At 41.1% G+C, this 20,079-nt stretch overlaps 2 protein-coding genes and 1 long non-coding RNA gene across 6 annotated transcripts in view; 2 read left to right on the top strand and 1 right to left on the bottom strand.

The window, feature by feature from the left end:
• Positions 1 to 5,948: 5,948 nt before the first annotated feature.
• On the top strand, positions 5,949 to 9,372 carry LOC134463374 (uncharacterized). The gene is made up of 3 exons (XM_063216587.1): positions 5,949 to 6,072; positions 6,526 to 7,081; positions 8,165 to 9,372. Exons 2-3 carry the CDS (start codon positions 6,530 to 6,532, stop codon positions 8,459 to 8,461), a joined length of 849 nt encoding a protein of 282 aa, XP_063072657.1. The 5' UTR covers positions 5,949 to 6,072; positions 6,526 to 6,529; the 3' UTR covers positions 8,462 to 9,372.
• A 2,905-nt stretch (positions 9,373 to 12,277) lies between these two features.
• LOC134463366 (uncharacterized) lies at positions 12,278 to 14,108 on the top strand. The gene is made up of 3 exons (XR_010037735.1): positions 12,278 to 12,430; positions 12,720 to 12,855; positions 13,238 to 14,108. It is a non-coding gene; the product is annotated as an uncharacterized LOC134463366 (long non-coding RNA).
• Positions 14,109 to 16,857: 2,749 nt separating this feature from the next.
• The window catches only part of mpp2b (MAGUK p55 scaffold protein 2b), a 73,672-nt gene continuing 70,450 nt past the window's right edge, over positions 16,858 to 20,079 (bottom strand). For all 4 annotated transcript variants that reach the window (XM_063216553.1, XM_063216561.1, XM_063216566.1 and 1 more), the window contains 3 exons: positions 18,794 to 18,996; positions 18,232 to 18,360; positions 16,858 to 17,391 (listed from right to left, as the gene is read on the bottom strand). In XM_063216553.1, the coding sequence (XP_063072623.1) occupies positions 17,215 to 17,391; positions 18,232 to 18,360; positions 18,794 to 18,996 (509 nt within the window). In that variant the 3' untranslated portion in view covers positions 16,858 to 17,214. The remainder of the gene's footprint in view (positions 17,392 to 18,231; positions 18,361 to 18,793; positions 18,997 to 20,079) is intronic.

Raw genomic sequence — 20,079 nt, 5'->3', positions numbered from 1 at the left:
CCCAGCACAGCACCAGCTACAGCCTGAGCCCCATCACCAAACGCAACACCAGACCCACTTACTTCATCCCCATCACCACCACCACCAACAACAGCCCTCGACAGAATCACAGCCCCCTCCCACATCCCCTCACTCACCATCACTGGAGCTACTGCACCAACTGCACACATTCGATTTCCTCAATTTTGAGGTGACAAGACTTTGATATGAAGCAAGACTTTGTGCAGTTCCACCGGTAGTAAGGACCACATAACATGGAGTCACTGACGTCTCACACTGGCGTTAATTCTGGATCCTAGAAGTGACGGTGACATTGCTGAAATGATCCAAGATACTGGTGCTTGCCGTGTGTCTCTGCAGATATTTGTTTGACTGAAAATAATTTTGCAGTTATGGCTTGGTTTACATGTGTCCATTCCGTCATGGCCCCAGTACTTGGTGACAAAAAAGAATGATGGGTAACTGACTCCAAGACAATGCAAGTAGATCCAACCAAGACACTTGACTGAGATGACAGTGTATCTACTGTATGTCGTTTTGTTCTCTGTATCTGCTCCTCCTACTCAAGCGAGTAGGTCGCTTTTCTGCTTTGCTCCTGCCTAACTTCAATTTCTTTACTTTTTTTTTCCACACTATATCTTGGATTTTATTTGCCATATACACAGTTTTTAACAAGTTTAGAGAAGAACAACAGAGGATTTTATTCATACATTAGTGTTTTTCACAAGAGAACCTAGAAGTCAAAACAATTGCCGAGCTGAAACAATAACAAAATGCGACAACGACAGTCCAAAAAATGGATACTGCTGGAACAACGGATTTCTGCCCTGGAATCCTTACTGTGTGATCGCCTATCAAAGACTGAAGGAAGTCCTGAAACAGGTGCCGCAAGTGCAAAAGCGGACCAACGACTGGCTGGTGTGACATATGTGACGCTGGACGAAACACCTGGCAAAAGCTTCGCAAAGCAAAATGTGAGTAGGCCTACTGACTACTGGGAAAGCAAAGGGGCTCGACCCAAAAACAGAGATAAAATAATAACTTCAACACCAGTGCGGTCTGCTGCTGCCAGACCAACTTTTTCAGGGCAGCCCTTAAAACTTCAAAATCGATTTGAGTGCCTTGAACAATTGGAACCAGTTGCTCCCAGAATGAAAACTGAACGTACACCGCATTGGAACAACAAGAACAAAGTTAGACGGCAGCTGCCTGCCTCTCCTACAACACTTGTTGTTGGTGATCTGAGTGTGAAAAATGTCGGAAATGGAACTTTTAAAGTGTCCTGTCTGCCCCATGCATCCGTACGTGAGACCAAGGACAGTATCCCACAATTGGTGTCTGACCACAGATCTATTGATCGCCTTGTTGTTCACTGTGGGGCAGCGGATCTGTTCAAAGAGCAAATAACTGTCAAAAAGGATTTTAATGACTTATTTTCAACTCTAAAAGATCTGAAAATTCCATCCTTCATCAGCGGGCCAATACCAGCACCATGCTATCGTGACTATGCGTTTTCGAGATTAAATCCCTTAAACACCTGGCTGTCAAGGACATGCAGATCCAACGGTATCATCATTCTACCCCAAAATCTAAAAGGATACTTCCATCCATGACTGCACCCAAAAAAGGCAAAGCCCCACAACCACCTGTCTGTGCTCTGGAGTACAGTAGTATCAGTGATGATGACCTTGTTGAAAGCACAGTCTGATATCAACTGGGTCCCTACCCACATAGTAACAGTGGTTTTGAAAATAAGCAGATAAGGGGACCCGTGGACAATCTTATTCCAGTTCTAACAACAAAGCGAGGTCTCTTGAGGACACGTATACATTCCCCCAAGAGGGCAAGCATGGAAAATCTCAGACTTGTCCCAAAAAAACTCACTCAAAATACCACAGTGGAAATGCCTCCAATGCTCAATGCTAAATTAGCTTTACAGAATAGTAGATCTCTAAGGAACAAGCCTTTTGTTGTCAATGAGTTTATCTGTACCCACAACCTTGATTTTTTATTTTTAACTGAAACATGGCTGGAAAAATCCACTAGCTCTATCACACTTATAGAAGCAACTCCGCGACACTTTAATTTCATTAGTACAGAAAGGCAGAATAAACAGGGAGGGGGGATAGCAATTATTTTCAAGGCACTGTTTCAATGTCAAAAGACAGCACTAGGTGAATTTTCATCTTTTGAATACTTAGCTGCAGTTCTAAAATGTTCTTCTGACATACTGTTATTGACTATTTACAGACCTCCAAGACTTTCTGCACCACTCTTCTTAGAAGAATTTGGTGAGCTGTTGTCGAATGTTTGTGTGGACTATGATAGCTTGTTTATAGCAGGCGATTTTATGCTAAGGAATTTTTAAGTCTTATTGACATTTTTAGCCTCACACAGCATGTAACAGGACCAACACACAACCAAGGTCACACTTTAGACCTAATAATAACAAAAGGCCTTAATGCCTGTGCTAGTGTCAAAGACTATGGCTTTTCTGACCATTACTGCATTTTTTCTGATGTTTCTATGTACCCTCATGTTCAAAGGGAATCTGTTACAGTCAAAAAACGTATAATCAACTGTGAGACAGCCTCACTCTTTCAGCAAGCACTTTCAGAGATCCAAAGTCAAACTTCAGAGAGTGCAGATGATCTCATGGTTAATTTTAATTCAAGGATGACCCGTATTATGGATGTTATTGCCCCCGAAAAAATCAAAACAGTGGGACGTGAAAAAGCACCTTGGAGAATGAATCCCACAGTTATATTGCTAAAGCAAGAATGCAGGAGGGCTGAAAGACAGTGGCGTAAATCCAAACTTGAAGTCCACTACCAAATCTATAAACACACACTCTCGAAATACAACCAAGACATTTCTAAAGCTAGACAATCTTTTTTCTCTGACATAATTAACAGAAATATTAATAATGCACGTGTCCTGTTTGGCACTGTGGAAAAGCTAGCAAGGCCCCCAAATCAAATGCCCTCTGAGTTCCTCTCAGTCAGCAAATGCAATGAGTTCGCATCCTTTTTCAAAGGAAAGATTGACAAAATACGTACAAACATACTCACACATGTGCAACCGACCCAAGATTCAGACCAACTTGCTACAGTGAAGTTAAATCCTAACCTCATGAGAAATTTTCATTTAGTTGATGTGGACATTCTTAATAGAACGGTACAAAGTCTTAGCTCCTCTACATCTGACTTAGATATTTTACCAACAGCCTTCTTCAAATCCATCTTACATCTAATATCATCAGATGTACTTCAGATCATCAACACCTCACTACAAACAGGCATATTCCCAGGCTGTCTGAAAGAAGCAGTTGTGAAACCCTTACTGAAAAAGAACAACCTGGATGCACTGGTACTAAACAACTATAGGCCCATATCCAATCTACCATTCATGGGTAAAATAATAGAGAAAATTGTTTTTAACCAATTAACTGCTTTTCTAATGTCTAATAGCTATTTTGATAAGTTTCAATCAGGTTTCCGTGCCTACCACATCACTGAAACAGCTCTTATTAAAGTTATGAATGACATAAGATTGAATTCTGATGCTGGCAAATCATCCGTCTTGGTGCTACTCGATTTAAGTGCCGCTTTCGACACAGTTAATCATTCTATACTACTACATAGACTGGAACACTGGGTTGGCTTTACAGGCATAGTGATCAACTGGTTAAAATCGTACTTACAACAAAGACGTTTTTTTTGTCGCCATTGGAAGACATACCTCATCACCGATGTCTCTGAATTGTGGGGTCCCCCAGGGCTCCATTCTGGGACCACTACTGTTCAATCTGTATATGTTGCCACTGGGACACATTATCGAGAATAACTCCATAAATTACCATAGCTATGCGGATGATACCCAGCTGTACTTATCTATGTCCCCAAATGACTATACCCCCCTTGAATCACTCTATCATTGCATGGACCAAATTAACAAATGGATGTCTCACAATTTCCTCCAGCTGAACACAGATAAAACTGAAGTAATTATATTTGGGAAAAGAGAGGAGAGACAAAAGATTGCTACTATCCTTGAAACGAAGGGACTGAAAGCAAGGGAAACAGTTAAAAATCTTGGGGTCCTCATTGACAGTGACCTAAACTTCAACAGTCACATGAAAGCTATTACTAAGTCTGCATTTTATCACATAAAAAACGTCTCTAAATTTAGGGGCCTGATGTCTAAACATGATCTGGAGAAGCTAATACATGCCTTCATTTCTAGTAAAGTTGATTACTGTAACAGTCTTTTTACTGGCCTCCCCAATAAGACCATTAAACAGCTTCAACTTGTACAAAACGCAGCTGCAAGGGTTCTTACAAAGACAAGGAAGTTCGACCACATTACTCCAATTTTAAGATCGCTGCATTGGCTCCCAGTAAGCTACAGAATTGATTTTAAGGCTATGCTACTTGTGTTTAAATCACTAAATGGAATGGGACCCACATATCTACTGGATATGTTTCAGCTGTATGCACCAACTAGGTCACTAAGGTCAACGGAGAAGAATTTGCTGGTGATTCCAAAAGTCAAAACAAAGTGTGGAGAGGCAGCCTTTAGCTTCTATGCTTCAAAGCTTTGGAACCAGCTTCCAGATGACATAAAAAATGCACCCACTATTGATAGCTTTAAATCTAGACTCAAGACAAAGCTGTTCTTAGATGCTTTCCCCTAGCTTAAATTACGTATTATTATTATTTTTATTTTTATGTTTATTTAATTTGTTTTATTTTATTGTATTATTATTTTTACCTTATGTTATATCTTAATGTTTTAAATGTTTTTTGACTTTAATTCATTTCCTTCTTTCTTCCCTGTTTCCTTTCATTTACATTTGTTAACTTTGTGAAGCACATTGAGTTGCACCTGTGTATGAAATGCGCTATATAAATAAACTTGCCTTGCCTTGCCTATTTCTTGCTGCCTCTGTGTCAAGTGAAAACAACATAATGCAATGTAATTTTTCAACGAGGGGAACTCTTCAAACAATGAGGGGAACTTGCACATATGAAATGCTGTTGCAATAGTGTAGGCTACTTTCATTGTATATGAGGAAATAAATAAAAGTGTTAACCAAGTGAAGTGCAAACATTCAGTCAGAGCAGCATCAGTGAAAGGATTATTTATTTATTGTCTAATATGCAATCAAAGTACAATATTGCATGAGCATTAAAGTGTGGGAAAAGTTTGGGAATTCCCCCTTGCTTGCTCTCAGTTTACCTACGAATTGGAACTTACACACCCACCTATTGTAACCTACGCACCAAGTCTAAAGGCGTGATACCTCCATTGGAAAGTACATTGAATGAAACCAATGCGATACAGTTTGATGTAACATGTATTGAATGTTTGTGAGCATATTACAATGCATTGGCATACATGCAATGTTGTTTTAACCAAAAAAATGTTTCAACCAAAAAATCTATCAGTCATTGTGTTGATACTGTTAAAATACAGTGATGATTTACTACGAAAACAGCATTTATCAATTTTCACTGAGAATATTCATTGTATTGTCTGGGATTGTTACTTGGATCTAGTACATTAAATGGGTGTGGAAGTTGGAAAAACACTGTGTGTAAATAATGTTTAAATGTTAAAATAATGTTTGACTTTTTGAGAAGAGGATGGTTGTGTAGGTGGTAAAAAAAAAAAAAAAAAAAGCTTCTATTTCCCTGTCAGTTTCCATAGTGGTGTACATGCGATTTGCAGGGTTAGGTAACTGTGCTGTTAACATTATCACACTTTAATGGTGAGTTATAAAGTCTACAGCAGAGTGCACCCAGTGCTGGAATAGAGCCATAACATATCCTTCCAGTAAATCTCACTTCCCGGCAATGCAGACGTCATCTGATGTGACCCCCTTCTTGACATGTTTGCTCCACCTCTTTGTCTTCTTAAGTGTGCAGCAGCAAGACACAGCGGTCAGGCCGCCTTTTAATCCCAGAACAAGCACAGCTAGGTGTGGAGTAACTACTGCAACTGTTCTGCGAGAAGTCTACTGTGCTCCTTTCTTATCGTTGGACTTCTGTGCCACTTTGTGTTCTCGTGGTAAGTTGAAGACAAACTCTGCATTTCTTCTTCTTCTTCTTCTTCTTCTTCTTCTTGCTATTAACAACAACAACAGTGATAACAAATTGGTTCGGGGACCTGTAGCTTCATATAGTTATGTGGTTTCATATGGTTGTGGTTCATATGGTTATAAAGGTTTCATATGGTTGTTGTTCATATAGTTATGTTTGTGGTTCTGCTCCCCACTCTGTGGGCCGCTGGTGGCTCAGATGGTAGAGGAGTCCTTGAGCAAGATACTTAACCCCAAATTGCTCCTGATGGCAGCCGCTGCCGCCGGTGTGTGATGGGTGAATGTGGGGCATAAATTGTAAAGCGATTTGAGTGCCTGAGGGAGTGATAAAGTGCTACATAAATGCAGTCCATTTACTCTGTCTCTCTCTCTCTCTCTCTCTCTCTCTCTCTCTCGGGTTATTATAACATTGTCTACTACAGTGCGATGGTGATGATAGTTCACAGACGACTTGCCAACTTCTTGCTGTGTCATCGCTTTTCTGCATCGTCGAGCACCCAGTTTGCATCAGGAGAGTGTGGTGACCGTGACAGTGACTGCGTGCGGCTCCTGTCGACGCGGCCCCAACAGGACGTGACCCCGTCGGTACCAGAAAGGCACAGCGGCACACAATGTGGTGGCGTACAACTGCTGTCCTACCGTCCTTTAGAGAATCGTGGCAATGCATCTGATCCAGAGGAGCACCAAAGGGCTGGAGGTGTGCACCTCAGGACGAGGACCCCTGATGACCCGCTGTATCCTCCCCCAGAGAGGGGCGCTGTTTCGCTGCTGTCATACCGCCGTTTAGATGTTTTGGATGCGCCAGAGCAGGGTGCATCTCAAAACGTGTTGGAGTCAGTGGAGGAAGGGGACCGTTGGAGCAGACCAGACCAGGATGCGTCTCATGTAGCAGTCCAGGAGTCAGTGGAGGAGGAAGATCCGTTTGCTCCACCATCCTACGGTTCTCTGTATCTAGAGGCACCCCCTCCCTACACAAAGGTGGGTGAAGTATATTCACAGAGTATAATATGTGTGTTTGTTGAGATGATTGGGTCATTCAGAACCCTCATCCTCAGAGCATGATACAGCACATGTAGTGAAATCACACAGTCATCAGTTCATGGCCAGTGTCTTACTTGCATGCAGTACCGGCTCTAGCCTTTTTGGTACCCAATGCAAATTATACACATGGGACCCACTTGATTTTTTTGGCAGGGCTGACTACAGTGGACCCCCACAGAGGGCAAATAGGATGGGGCCCTATAAGCAATTGCCTAGTCTGCCTATTGGCAGGGGCGGATCTAACCATTTCGGGGCCCTAGGCAAAAATACTAACATGGGGCCCTCAATAGTCATTATATAGACATAGTATACCGTAACTATGTGTATTGCCTAGGTTTGCCTATTGGAAAGTCCGCCTCTGCCTATCGGTAAAACTGGCTCTGCTTGCATGTTGTGTTTTTTTTCTGTTGTGGAAAAGACTGTCTAAGCAAGTGGTTCTCAAAAGTGGGCTCCATGGTAGCCAGGCCGTGCCCTCCTAGTGACGCAACACCTTCGACGCTGCTTCTAGTCAGGCCAAAAGCAATGTAAATATAATTTCTGATCTCCCCAAAAATTGGGAACTTCTCCCACTTTGTCGGGAACCAATCAACCAGTAGCAAATCAAGGGAGGTGGGTCAACCATACAGTTTGGGAAATGTTAATTGCTATGCTCTTGGTCAGACCAAGTCTCGAAGAGATTTGAAAGTCGATGATATTCAGGCTAGCTCCATGGCACATTGTGAGGGGGTTCGTAAGACAAGAGTCCTTTTCTGTTACAATCTAATGCACAAAAATGGTGCAGTGCTAGCTCTGCTTATGTTTTAATTCATCCTTAAATAAAAATATTTTTAAATAAAAAATAGTTTTCTGTCACTGTCCTTTTTTTTTTTTAACCTGCGCTGAGCCAATGACTCTTTTCTCATCCTTTCTCTGTTATTTGACAAAAACTGAAACACGGGGATGGACAAATCTTACCATTTTACTCAACAAGTGGTGTCTGCTGTGTGTGGCTGATAATAATTTGCTTCTTTGTTTGTACAGGATTCCTTCCCAGCACATGTGCCTCCCCAGGAGTGTGCACCCCCCTCGTACTCAGAGAGTTGTCTCTACACCTCAACTCACTCTCAACTACAACTCCACCATGCAGACCGGACCACACAACCAGAACACCAGCAACCTCAACATCATTACCATCTCCAGAGCCATCGCCAAGGACAACGCAGACAATCGCAATACCAACTTCCATCAGCGTCAACCGCCTCCACCCCACCCACCACATATGCTTCTCTGCCACCAGGGGAATTGGTCAATCTAGTCACACAGTCCACCTGGTTTTGAGTTTATTGCAGCCAAACGTCAGCAACTGGTTAAATTCACATCCACACATTTCAAACTTCTACAGACTGTAACTTTATCAACTGGAATTGGATCAAACCCATTCCAATGATATAGGGAAAGAGAAAGAGAAAGATTGGCAGATTTAAGTCCTGTAGTGCCTGCCATACAGTGTATTTAGGCTACTATCTCCAACCCTGTGAAGAGATCACCCGTATGGTGTATTACAGGTAAGCTACAGTAAATCCAACCATTATTCGACCAAATTAACCAAGTGGTCATTGGGAAACATTGGCATTGGCATCATATTAATATCATCTTTTAAATTACATGCCGTTTTGATGCCTCCCATCCTGGACGCTAGCTCAACACACCCTTCAACTGAAATCCATTTATGGATTTGTATCTATATGAAAGCATTTTTGCTTTTTTTAAAAATACTTTTGTCATTTTAGGTATATACTGTGTATACTGCATATTGATTGTGTTGTTTTTTTAATTAATGCCTATTTGGTTTTGTGTCTGAAAAAATATGAAGGATATAATGGTTTCCATTTGATTAGATACAATGAGTTAGATATCCATTGATGTCTTATTTAATTTAATGCTATTCGCCAATGTCCATGAATGTACTGCTAATTGCTTTAACCATACTACTGCAGATGTTTCAACTTAAGTCAGTGGGCTTGTTTTTGATGGAGTAGTGCTGCTTTTGCTACAGTATGCCGCACGCATGCACACTTTCCCATTTCAAAGCCCATGGTTAAGTTCTGTTTCTGTGATTGTCAGGGAAAAATTAACTTTGTATGGACAGTGGTAGAAGAAAGTGAATATTTTATGAATTTCTGAATATTTATTCTTAAATGATACACTTCTCAGATGTTGTGAAAAGTATTGCATGTTTTAGTGTTGAATAGATGGTATTATTTTGAAAATAAATAATATACCTCAGTTTACAGTATGTACCTCTGGAACACACACACACACACACACACACACACACACACACACACACACACACACACACACACACACACACACACACACACACACACACACACACACACACACACACACACACACACACACACACAAAATGTGTGAAATTCATGAATGGATGTAAAGTAAGACTATGGGCATTCATGTTGGTTGCTTTTGAGTTCTGTAATGTGATAGAAGATGTCGTGAATAAAAGTGTATTAAACATTTTCCTGTGTATATGTCTCATGTGAAGCATGAATGCAGTTTAGATGAAGTAGCCTAATGGTAAACAATCTGCCTTGACAATGCATATATCTGACAAGTTCAACACATTGCATCCATTGACAAATTTAGCATTTATCCTTGACAAATTCAGTGCACATTGCATACCATTGACAAGTTCAATGTATAGGCCTGGCCTACCATTGACCTATCCATTACATATCATTGACGCCCTCCAAATTGGTGTCCCATTAAGGTTACTCAAGATGTATAGGCCTACTTTTATACTGTGGTGCTACATCTGATATGCCATGATACTGTTGGGAAATGAAATTAGATATTTATATATACAGTAATTATGAATTATCATTGCAGGCGATATAAATGGAGCAAAACCTATGGTGAGCAAATGCCAGACAAGTGTGTGTGCGTGCGCGTGTGTGTGTGTGAGCGAGTGTGTGTGTGTGTGTGAGCGAGTGTGTCTGTGTGAGCGAGAGAGAGAGAGAGAGCGAGAGAGAGTGTGTGTGTGTGTGTGTGTGTGTGTGTGTGTGTGTGTGTGTGTGTGTGTGTGTGTGTGTGTGTGTGTGTGTGTGTGTGTGTGTGTGTGTGTGTGTGTGTGTGTGTGTGTGTGTGTGTGTTTGCACGTGCATGTTATTTTCATTAGATGGAAAATAGAGTGAAGACAATATTGACAAACAAACAAAAACAAAACAAAAAGTTGGGACTGTACCAGTGACATATTTACTCATTTCAAATCTGATAACTGCAACATGTCTCAAAAAGTGGGGACAGTACCAGTGAAATGCAATAAACATCAGAATAATCTATAATAACACAAGGAAGACCATTGCAAAATGAATCCTAACTGCCATGAATGTCCAGGTATATAAACCATCACAAAACCACAGAATTTCTCAAAATTACCTCAGTTATTACATAGGGTTTTGAATTCCCTTTGAATTATTTTGTTGTGTGTAAGACATATTTCTGTCATTAAAATCAGTTTATAGCTATGAGATCATGAAACTTTTGTTGTCTGTAGTCTTACCCCTGGCACTCCAACAATTAAAGCTAGTGAAAACTTGACCATACTATGAATGCTTCATGTGAACATATGATGCAGAGGTTTAACATTATTCTATGCACCCGAGCTCTCTTGAAATACGGTAGATCCAGAGGACATGGGAAACTGTCCTTTGGTTAAAGAAGGTAAAAAAAGTCATTCTTTTTGAACATAGAGTCTTGCAAATCATGTATTGCAGTGAAAATGCACCATCAAACTTATTTTAACGTACAGTCTAAAAGTCAGCCTCTATGGTGGCTTGGGGCTGCAGTGTTGCATTAAGCTCTTCTCACTCATCTGTAGCGCTAAAGATGGTAAACTGCATGTAAACTGCATGAGAAGACACTCAGGCATTATATTTTGAAGAGAGGCCTTCAATTATTGCCACTTAATAAGGCCAATTTGCATTTGCTACTAGGTTCTAACAGTTGAGCTCCACCATAAGGACACAAAGATAAAATGTCCTGCTTGTGATCAAGACCTGTCACATTGTAAGATCTAAAGGAATGAAAACATTACAAAACATGATGAAGAATAGACCTACCATTTGAACTGTTGAAATCATGTCCAAGACAGGAATTAACACTGTTATATATATATATACATCTAAAATGATCGTATTGGTTAATGTAGCCTAATTAACTGTTGAGTGTTGTCCTATGTTTTCTTTTTAGTCTTCTTCAACATTTGCTTCCTTGTATTGCCCCCGTCCCAACTCTTTTGAAATATGATAATATGATATGATAAAATATTTTGTAAGTTTTGACATCTGATTTTCTTTGTAGCATCCTGTTCTCCATATAATGTAAGAATCAGATGTTTTCAAAATTACAGTACGCCTATTTTGATTATTGACAATTTTCTTATGTCCCAACTTCAATGGAGTCGTACATGTATCACTTCTCCTGCAATTGAACTTGCTCCCCTGGCATGTGTTCAAGTTGTGATTTATTATAGTACATACTGTAACTCACAAAGCGGCAAAATGTGTGTGAAAGGTGGAAAATGTATCCATGATGTAGGGAAATAACCCAGGGCACAGGTAACATACAGGTTGGCAATTAGAGATGGGAAAAATACCCATCATGACTTTATGGAAAAAAAATAACCACGAGGGTTGGAACAATTAATTTATGATACAAAAACTTTCCATTACCATTCAGTTTTGAGAGGCGGTCACGTAGGTCTACTATAGTGTTTGGCAACTTCCCTGTGAAGACGCTCCCATATTTGCGGTAAGCAGTCGTAAAGACAATCACAGAGTCCAAACCACGCTTGACCTACCTTAACGCAAGGCCAGCATGGCTTCTGGTAAACTTGGCACCGCGACAATGCAATCGTAATCATGCAGGCTGGGAAGGGCAAGTCAACAAAACTCTATACTCTCTCTCTCTCTCTCTCTCTCTCTCTCTCTCTCATATACAGACACGTGATAATATTTACTGACGTCTGTCATGTGATGGGCCAGAAACATCAAACAAAGTACACGCCCTCTTTGCCTGCTTCAAAAGCATTGCAGAGCCATCATGCAGTTAGTAAAACCCAGGAGAACAGCTACAGTAACAACATCTATAGCAGTAGGGCACATCTGGACTTACTTGGTGTGGAACTTCTGCTACCCTCCATTTTTGTGTGAGAATTCTGCACCCTTGGTGGGGAAATTTAGAAGAAACAGCACCCTATCTTCTGCTGTGTTGCTCGCCACTGTAAGTGTTCAGTTCAGTCTCCACTGCATAATAATACAGACTTGAATATGACTAATCAATGGCGTAGTTTTACAATTATTAATTTATTGTTGCCTATGAAATGCATTTGGGGCATAGAGCTGCTCTATGTTATTCATTAGGATGATTTTTCATGTAAAGTTAAATAATTCATAAAGGCAAAGAAAGTTTTTTTTTCCTTCTTTTGATAATAATGTATCATTTTTTAAAATTATTATAGCACTTTGTTATGATAGCTTGAATATGTTATAATTATACTGTCTCTTTCCAGCATCATCTGCATGGCAACAGGAATCCAGGGGTCCTATACATCCAGACTGCCTTATCTAAGCAGCAGACCAGGATATCAGCCTCCTCCACCATCATACAGCACAGTCAGCTCGTGTCGACCTTCTCCCCGCCCCAGGGTAAGTCATACACTCTAATCTACTAGGGCCCCAGACTCATCTATTTCACTCTGTTACATTTAGATGCCAGATAGTGCCAATGCATATATGGAATGAGCTAACAATGATAGTATAAGCTAATACTATATGCCTATAATAATGGTATATTGTCTTTACATCTGTAACAACTTTCAACCAAGGTTACTAAAATCTAAAGCTTCACATTAATTTTCACATGAATCATATCACATAATGCAGTAAGATATGAAGACGTAAAAACGGCAATATCAATAACCTTACCTTATGGTCACCTCACTTCAACACCTTCCCTTACGTTGTTTGAGCTTCATACGAGTGCGTTCACTTTGATTTTGATTGTATTTGTGTTGTCAATGTGTTTCAGGACTTCAAGGTGGCAGGCTGTGACCAACGGGGGGCACCTCCTTCCTATTTTGAGGCTGTCTCCCATTATCAGGAACCTTCACACCATTGGCCTTCAGTGCAACACGGTGGTTCCTCAGCACACCACAGAGGGGCGGAAGAGGCACCACCTTACAGTCAAACGTACACTGTTCTCAGCACCAAATTCTAGAGTAGAGGCACTGTAACGACCAGAAGATCTCAAGAGAATCAACTCCCCCCCGATATACTGGATGGACTTTTGTTAGACCAGCACATAGCATGGATATCCAATTTAGCTGACCATTTCAGCTGGGTTTGCATGTTCCAACTGAGGTTGGGCTTGCATGTCCCAGCGGAATTTTATAAGCCACTTTCTGTTTTGATAAATAAAGTAGTCAAAGGTTACTGCTCATCTGCAGTGAAGGTACAGGATTTAGTTAAAACTTTGAAGCAAAAAGGGAAAAAAATCTGCACCCTTCAGATCAGTGCCATGAATGACTTTACTGTCCTGATTTCACTGGAAGCTTTCGGTCTCAGCCAGTGTTTTGATAATGCCTCATATCAGCGAATGTTTATTTCAACTGTCTTCCCAATTCCATACATGTGATGAAATGCCTAGTATATGAATTTGATATATTTTATTTATTTATTTATTGATGTATGATACAAATTCAAGACAAGCTGGGCTACTTCACAGTGACTAGACCCAGGGATGACTGGAGCACTCATGATACAAATTGTTGACTTTAAAACCAAATGTGATCAAAATTAAGATACTGTACATTCTGTCGATGTGTGATAGTATTTTATGCTTAATATTAACCATGCCAACTCTTGTGCAGCTCCAAAAATACCTTGTTTTGTTTCACCTTTTTTCAATATTTTGTTAAAAAATACTCATATGAAACAGATGTTTACATGATCTATGTATTGTACAAATCTCTCCATTAAATATTTATATTTCAGACATACTGAATTTTGCTACTATTTGCAAGTCAGGTTTTTATGTGTGACGTCAATTGTTTATAGGTGTACTGTATGTATTTACATGTGGGGTAGGTATCTTTGAAGGGTGGTGCATGTTATTTATGCCCTTAGGAAGAATACTCTGACATGCAATGGGAGGGAAAAAAGAGCAGCACACACATAAGTGCAGAGCACCATCTCTATAGTGTGCAGCGCATTAGAGGAAGCCTCAACCTCCACTGGACTCTTAAGGGTCCATCCCATTAACTAACCTCCCATCCTAGTCTTGTGCTGGTGTCCACATGCTTCGCCAACGTCCCGCCTCCTCCATAGAGAAAACAATGTTTCCCCACTGTCAGCCTAGCCACAACAACTTTAGGAGAGTTTTTCCAATTCAACATCCTGGCGGCCAATAAGAATATGACATGAATTGATTTGTGCTTTTGTGAGATGCTGAATAAAACTTCCATGGTCATGACAAGGCCGCAAGCACAAGGCGAGGACGGAAGGTTAGAGATAATGAGATGGACACAATCTATTTTCTGTTGCACTCTATGGCTTTAAGTTAAACTACTTCCTCCCATCCTTCCTTGTGTGACACGACACTTGTGTTTGATGATCAAAGTTTTATCCCATATTATATATATCAAAAACCCCACACAATTCAAAGGTCATTCTGCCATTTACAACCAAGACGTTGAATAGGATAAAAGCCCCTATAAAGTTGCTCTGTAGGCCTATAGGCTACTGTTTGACGACGGAGAAACATTCTTGTTTCCTCAGCGGAGAAGGGGTACAACAGCAAGGCAAGAGGCCAGGAGGACAAGGAAAGGATGGGAGGCCGTAGTTTGACTTGCACCCATATAGCTGGTTGTGCTCCCGTGGTGGAGGTGTGTCTCTGTCTATGTCTATACTGTCTATGTCCTTACCTAGATTAGTCTATGTCTGTATGGGAAAGCAAGAAATGTAATTTCAAATTCTTTGTATGACCAGTGCATGTAAAGAAATTGACAATAAAACCTACTTGACTTGACTTGACATGACTTGACTGTGCTACCACAGAAATGCCAGAGCGGTTGAGGACCAGATGAGCTGCCATTTAGGTCAGTAGTTAGGCAAAAAAAAACACCCTTTTGAAAAACGGGCAGTAATCAGTTAACACCGATAAAGGCTATCTACCCTTGGAATAAGATGAACACAATAAAAAGCCAGCCGGCCTTAATGGGAACCCTCCGAAACCATCATTGCATCAATCTACTATGCATCATCTATGCACCCAAAGGCTGGTACCTCTGATAGAAGGCCTACTTGTACCTCCAAAATCTCAAACACATGTTACACTCCATTACCCTTAGCTTACACTTTTATTCGAAAAGTAGTTACGTATTTACATGGTATTGGTTACAGTCCCTGGAGCAATGTGGGGTTAGGTGCCTTGCTTAGGGGCACTTCAGCCATGGATGGAGGTGTAGGGAGAGGTCAGCCTGGGATTCAAACCTGCAACCTGCTGATCTCAACTCCTGTACTGTATCTACTTGTTGTGAACAAGTACAGAGAATTACCAGCTTTTACGTTATTGATGTCATTGAATTCTTACATACATCTTGCAGAGACATATTTCATAAGGAATTCATGTCCTCTTCTTTATGTCATGAAAACTTCTACCCACAGTCGCACATCTTCTGTGTTTATTAAAACCATACACTCATATTCTTTACACAGTTCAGCTGATGTTGCCACTTCCGAATTGCTTCTGAAGGACGTACAGAATATGTATTGCCTGGCTCTTGCCCGACCTGTAGTTCCGCACAGCTTCGTGAGCTCCACTACTAGGTCTGGGAGCGTGAAGCAGGATTCCATTTCTCCAGTCAAAAAAATAATCGCAGCATTTATTGCTTCAATATCAGCAAATTCCTTCGAAAACGTTTTCTGTTGATCTCTAAAGCGTTAATATAGTCTATGATATGTCCTGTGACTCCTCAATGCGAGCAGCCATTGATATTGATGCAATAAATGCTCGGCATTATTTTTTGCGTCCAGAAATTGAATTCTGCCACATGCTCCCAGACCGATGTGTGTGTTTGGAGTGCCACCAGGGGGCTCCAGAGCACACACACAGAGGTCTGGCAAGAACCAGGCTAGAAAATGTAGGCTATTACGTTGATATTGCTACTCTGCACTGGTCAGGAATAAGTAAAGAGTAAGAATGCTGTACAGAGATCAGAATTGTACAAATATTCAAATAAAAGTTAAACTCTCTTTGTAGTCTCTAAATATATATTTACAGTCAACAGGGGGGACAACTCAGGACATGTAAATGTGTATTCCAAAGACATGATACATCAGTATGTTCATTCAGTTTTCTGCCCATAAAACTACACAACTCCTGTAAACAACACCCTAAAGATTACAACATGGTTGTCTCCCTTGCTTAAGGGGTTCTCTGAGTAAATCTAAAACAATGAATATTTTTCTGACAGGATTTTTTTTATAAATGTAGAACTATGGTGGCGGTTACAGAACCAACCTTTGTCCAACACGCACGCACGCACGCACGCACGCACGCACGCACGCACGCACGCGCGCACAACCACACACAACCACACACAACCACACACACACACACACACACACACACACACACACACACACACACACACACACACACACACACACACGCACACACAAGCACACACAAATGCACACACACTTGTGAAGTTCTACAGCATCTGCCATACATGTCTGTGATATCTTCTCAAATCTGCCAAGCACAAACTGTGAAGATGGACAGCTGGCTAGCCTAGTTGAGTGGCACTAAAGCCAGCCAATAAGATCTGCCTCGTGGAATGGCATTTCAACAGGACATGTCACTCTGACTTTTTCCCTTCTGTCTCCCATACGTTCCTTTGCCTCCACCATTCAGTTGTGCAGAGCTCATCTCTACTCCTCTCTCTAGTTCCCCCTCTCGCTATCTATATCTTACTGTCTCTCACTGTCAGGGCTCATAAGGTCTCAGAACACCCAGCTGACTGGCACCCACTGGTACTCAGAGGTGAGTCTCTCCAGCGCCCCCCTCAGGCCGCGGTAGGCACCCTCCAGGTTGTCGTTGACGATGGTGAAGTCAAAGTAGTGTCCATAGGCGCTCTTTATCCTCTCGCTCTCGTCCACCGTCCTCTTCAGCTCAGAGTCCTGCGGCGAGGAGAGAGGGAGAGAGGGAGAGAGGGAGAGAGGGAGGGGGGGAGGGGATGATATATGAGCAATAACGTCATGTTAAAGGGACACAGTGTGAGATTTTTAGTTGTTTATTTCCAGAATTCATGCTGCCCATTCACTAATGTTACCTTTTTCATGAATACGTACCACCAGCATCAAATTCTAAGTATTCATTGTGACCGGAAAAATAGCACTTTTCATACATGAAAAGGGGGATCTTCTCCATGGTCCGCCATTTTGAATTTCCAAAAATAGCCATTTTTAGCTGCAAAAATGACTGTACTTGGACCATACTAGAAAATATGTGTTTATTACTTAGTAAACTTTCATGTAAAGATCGAATTTGCCAATAGGCAGCCCAGTTTCAATGAGCAGCATAGTTGCAGTACCTTTTTTGACCATTTCCTGCACAGCCCTTTAAGTGTAAATCTGTGTTATAATAACACCTTGAGGCCTTGGCCGAGTTGGTGTACAAGTTGTTACCATAGTTTTAAAGCTGCAACAGCAACACCAGTATCAATGGCTACAGTATTACTCCTGTCATAGTAGTTATGTCATAGTAGAGTAGTACTATGGTAATTAAACGTTCAATGACGATTACAGCGTGCCTCAGATGGCACAGCGTGCATTAAGGGGCTACAGGTAATACAGTAATATTTTCTGCATTTACTGTACGTTTGTTTATTAGTATGTTAACGTGAGACTGTAACATAAGCAACTCGCAGCACGTCGTCAGTCGATTCAATGCCGAGCAACCAAGATATAAAACCCAACAAAAAAGAACAAAAAGAAGGAAGACGGGGGAAAATACTTTACCGTGAGCTGTTTGGTGACAACTCCTGACTCTATGGCTGACCGATTCATGGCCTTGAGCACCTCAAAGTCTGGAGACTCGATGAATACCACATACGGAAGGAACTCTGACGTCCTCAAAACCTTTAGAGCCTGTTGGATGACAACAGCAGATCTCATCCGATGTTTTGTTTCACATTGTATTTGTGTATACAGTATTCTCCCATTCCATACAGATAATTTATTCATGTATTTATTCATGCATTTATTAATGTATTTATTCATTTATTAAGGGCAGTCATGGGTAAGCGATGAGGGTGTCAGACTTGTATCCCAAAGGTTGCCGGTTCGGCTCCCTTGGGGCGCCATTGGGGGCTACCCCCTTGCACGAGTGAGGCATAAATGCAATTTCGTTGTGTGCAGTGTGCAGTGAACACTTGTGTACTGTGGAGTGCTGTGTCACAATGACAGTGGGAGTTGGAGTTTCCCAGGTGGGCTTAAATTCAGGAATCCTAAACAACTATGAATAAATTTCAGTAAACTATATCTACATATCTCATCCCCTTTCATTCAAGGCACCCCTGACCTGAGGGTTGACGTCCAGAATGCAGATCTTTCCGGAGTCGATGACCTCGTGGATGGAGTTGATCTTGGTGCCGTAGAGGTTGTTGTCGTACTCCCCGTGCTCCAGGAAGCGTGCGCACTTGATGTCCGTCTCCATCTCGCTGCGGGACATGAAGAGGTACATCTGGCCGTCCTTCTCCCCCACCTTAGGCTTACGGGATGTGTCTACACCAAACAGAGACAAGGATCATATGGTGTAAGCCATACGCTAACAATAGGATGTGGGTTTGAAAAACAAATTCAATGTGGCATGAGATAGTCAGCACAGTAAAAACTACAGTAGAAATGCACTCAGAGAGTGCAGACCTCCACCAAGGAAGCTGTTTGACAAAACATTTGACTATGTTACACCCTATTTTTTCTCAGGTCTTTCTGCCTTCTTTTTGTGGAGTTGGAAACTGGAATGTCAAAATTTGCCCAATCCCGCAATGGCAAATAATCTTTTTTAAAAATCCTGGACCCGGATCATGATCCGGGTCATCATTACATTACATTACATTAGTATTTAGCAGACGCCTTTGTTCAAAGCGACTTACAAGGAGCAATTTAAACAAGAATAGGGTAAGGCACAGTGTACAGTTGCAACACTGATAACATTGTCCTACAAAGAGTAAAGAAGAGGACAATGCATTAAAACGTAGCAAAAAGTAAACAAGACCTCAAGGTGCAGTGTACAGTTGCAACACTGACAACATTGTCAAACACAAGGTAATAGTGTTTCATCCAAATCCGTTCATAACTTTTTGAGAGAACCTGCTGACAGACAGACAAACAAACAGACGGACAACCCAACGTGACCAAAAGCATAACCTCCTTGGTGGAGGTAGCACTGCAGTGTTGATTCAACACATAGAGCATATTCTGAGGGGACATTACACTCTATAAGAAAGAAAACTCTCTAAATGTTGAATTAACACTGCAAAATGCACTCTCTGCTAAATCTATATATGACTACTTCAATGTACGTTTTGTATGGTTTTGCGGTGATTCATATGTTCTCTGCACAAGGTAGTGTATAGGGCACATTCACGTGTGCTCAAGTGTGCTGATTGCATAATGTGTATGGACATAATGCACGTAGCCGCCTGTGTGTAGTATAGGGCTGGGCAATATGACGATATATATCGTTATCGTGATATAAAAGTGTATATCGTGACTTTTCTCCTATATCGTTTATATCGTGATATTAATTTTTATCAATTTTATACAATTAATTACATTTCATGTTGTCACAATACACACTATAAG

This window comes from Engraulis encrasicolus, chromosome 2 (genome assembly GCF_034702125.1).
Source record: "Engraulis encrasicolus isolate BLACKSEA-1 chromosome 2, IST_EnEncr_1.0, whole genome shotgun sequence".
Taxonomy (NCBI): domain Eukaryota; kingdom Metazoa; phylum Chordata; class Actinopteri; order Clupeiformes; family Engraulidae; genus Engraulis; species Engraulis encrasicolus.
This window is presented reverse-complemented; position numbering and strand designations above follow the sequence as displayed.

Excerpts from the sequence above, each read along its gene's own strand:
- LOC134463374 (XM_063216587.1), top strand. The coding sequence starts at position 6,530 with ATGGTGATGATAGTTCACAGACGACTTGCCAACTTCTTGCTGTGTCAT. Across the intron at positions 7,082-8,164 it reads CACCCCCTCCCTACACAAAG|GATTCCTTCCCAGCACATGT; the intron begins GTGGGTGAAGTA and ends TTGTTTGTACAG.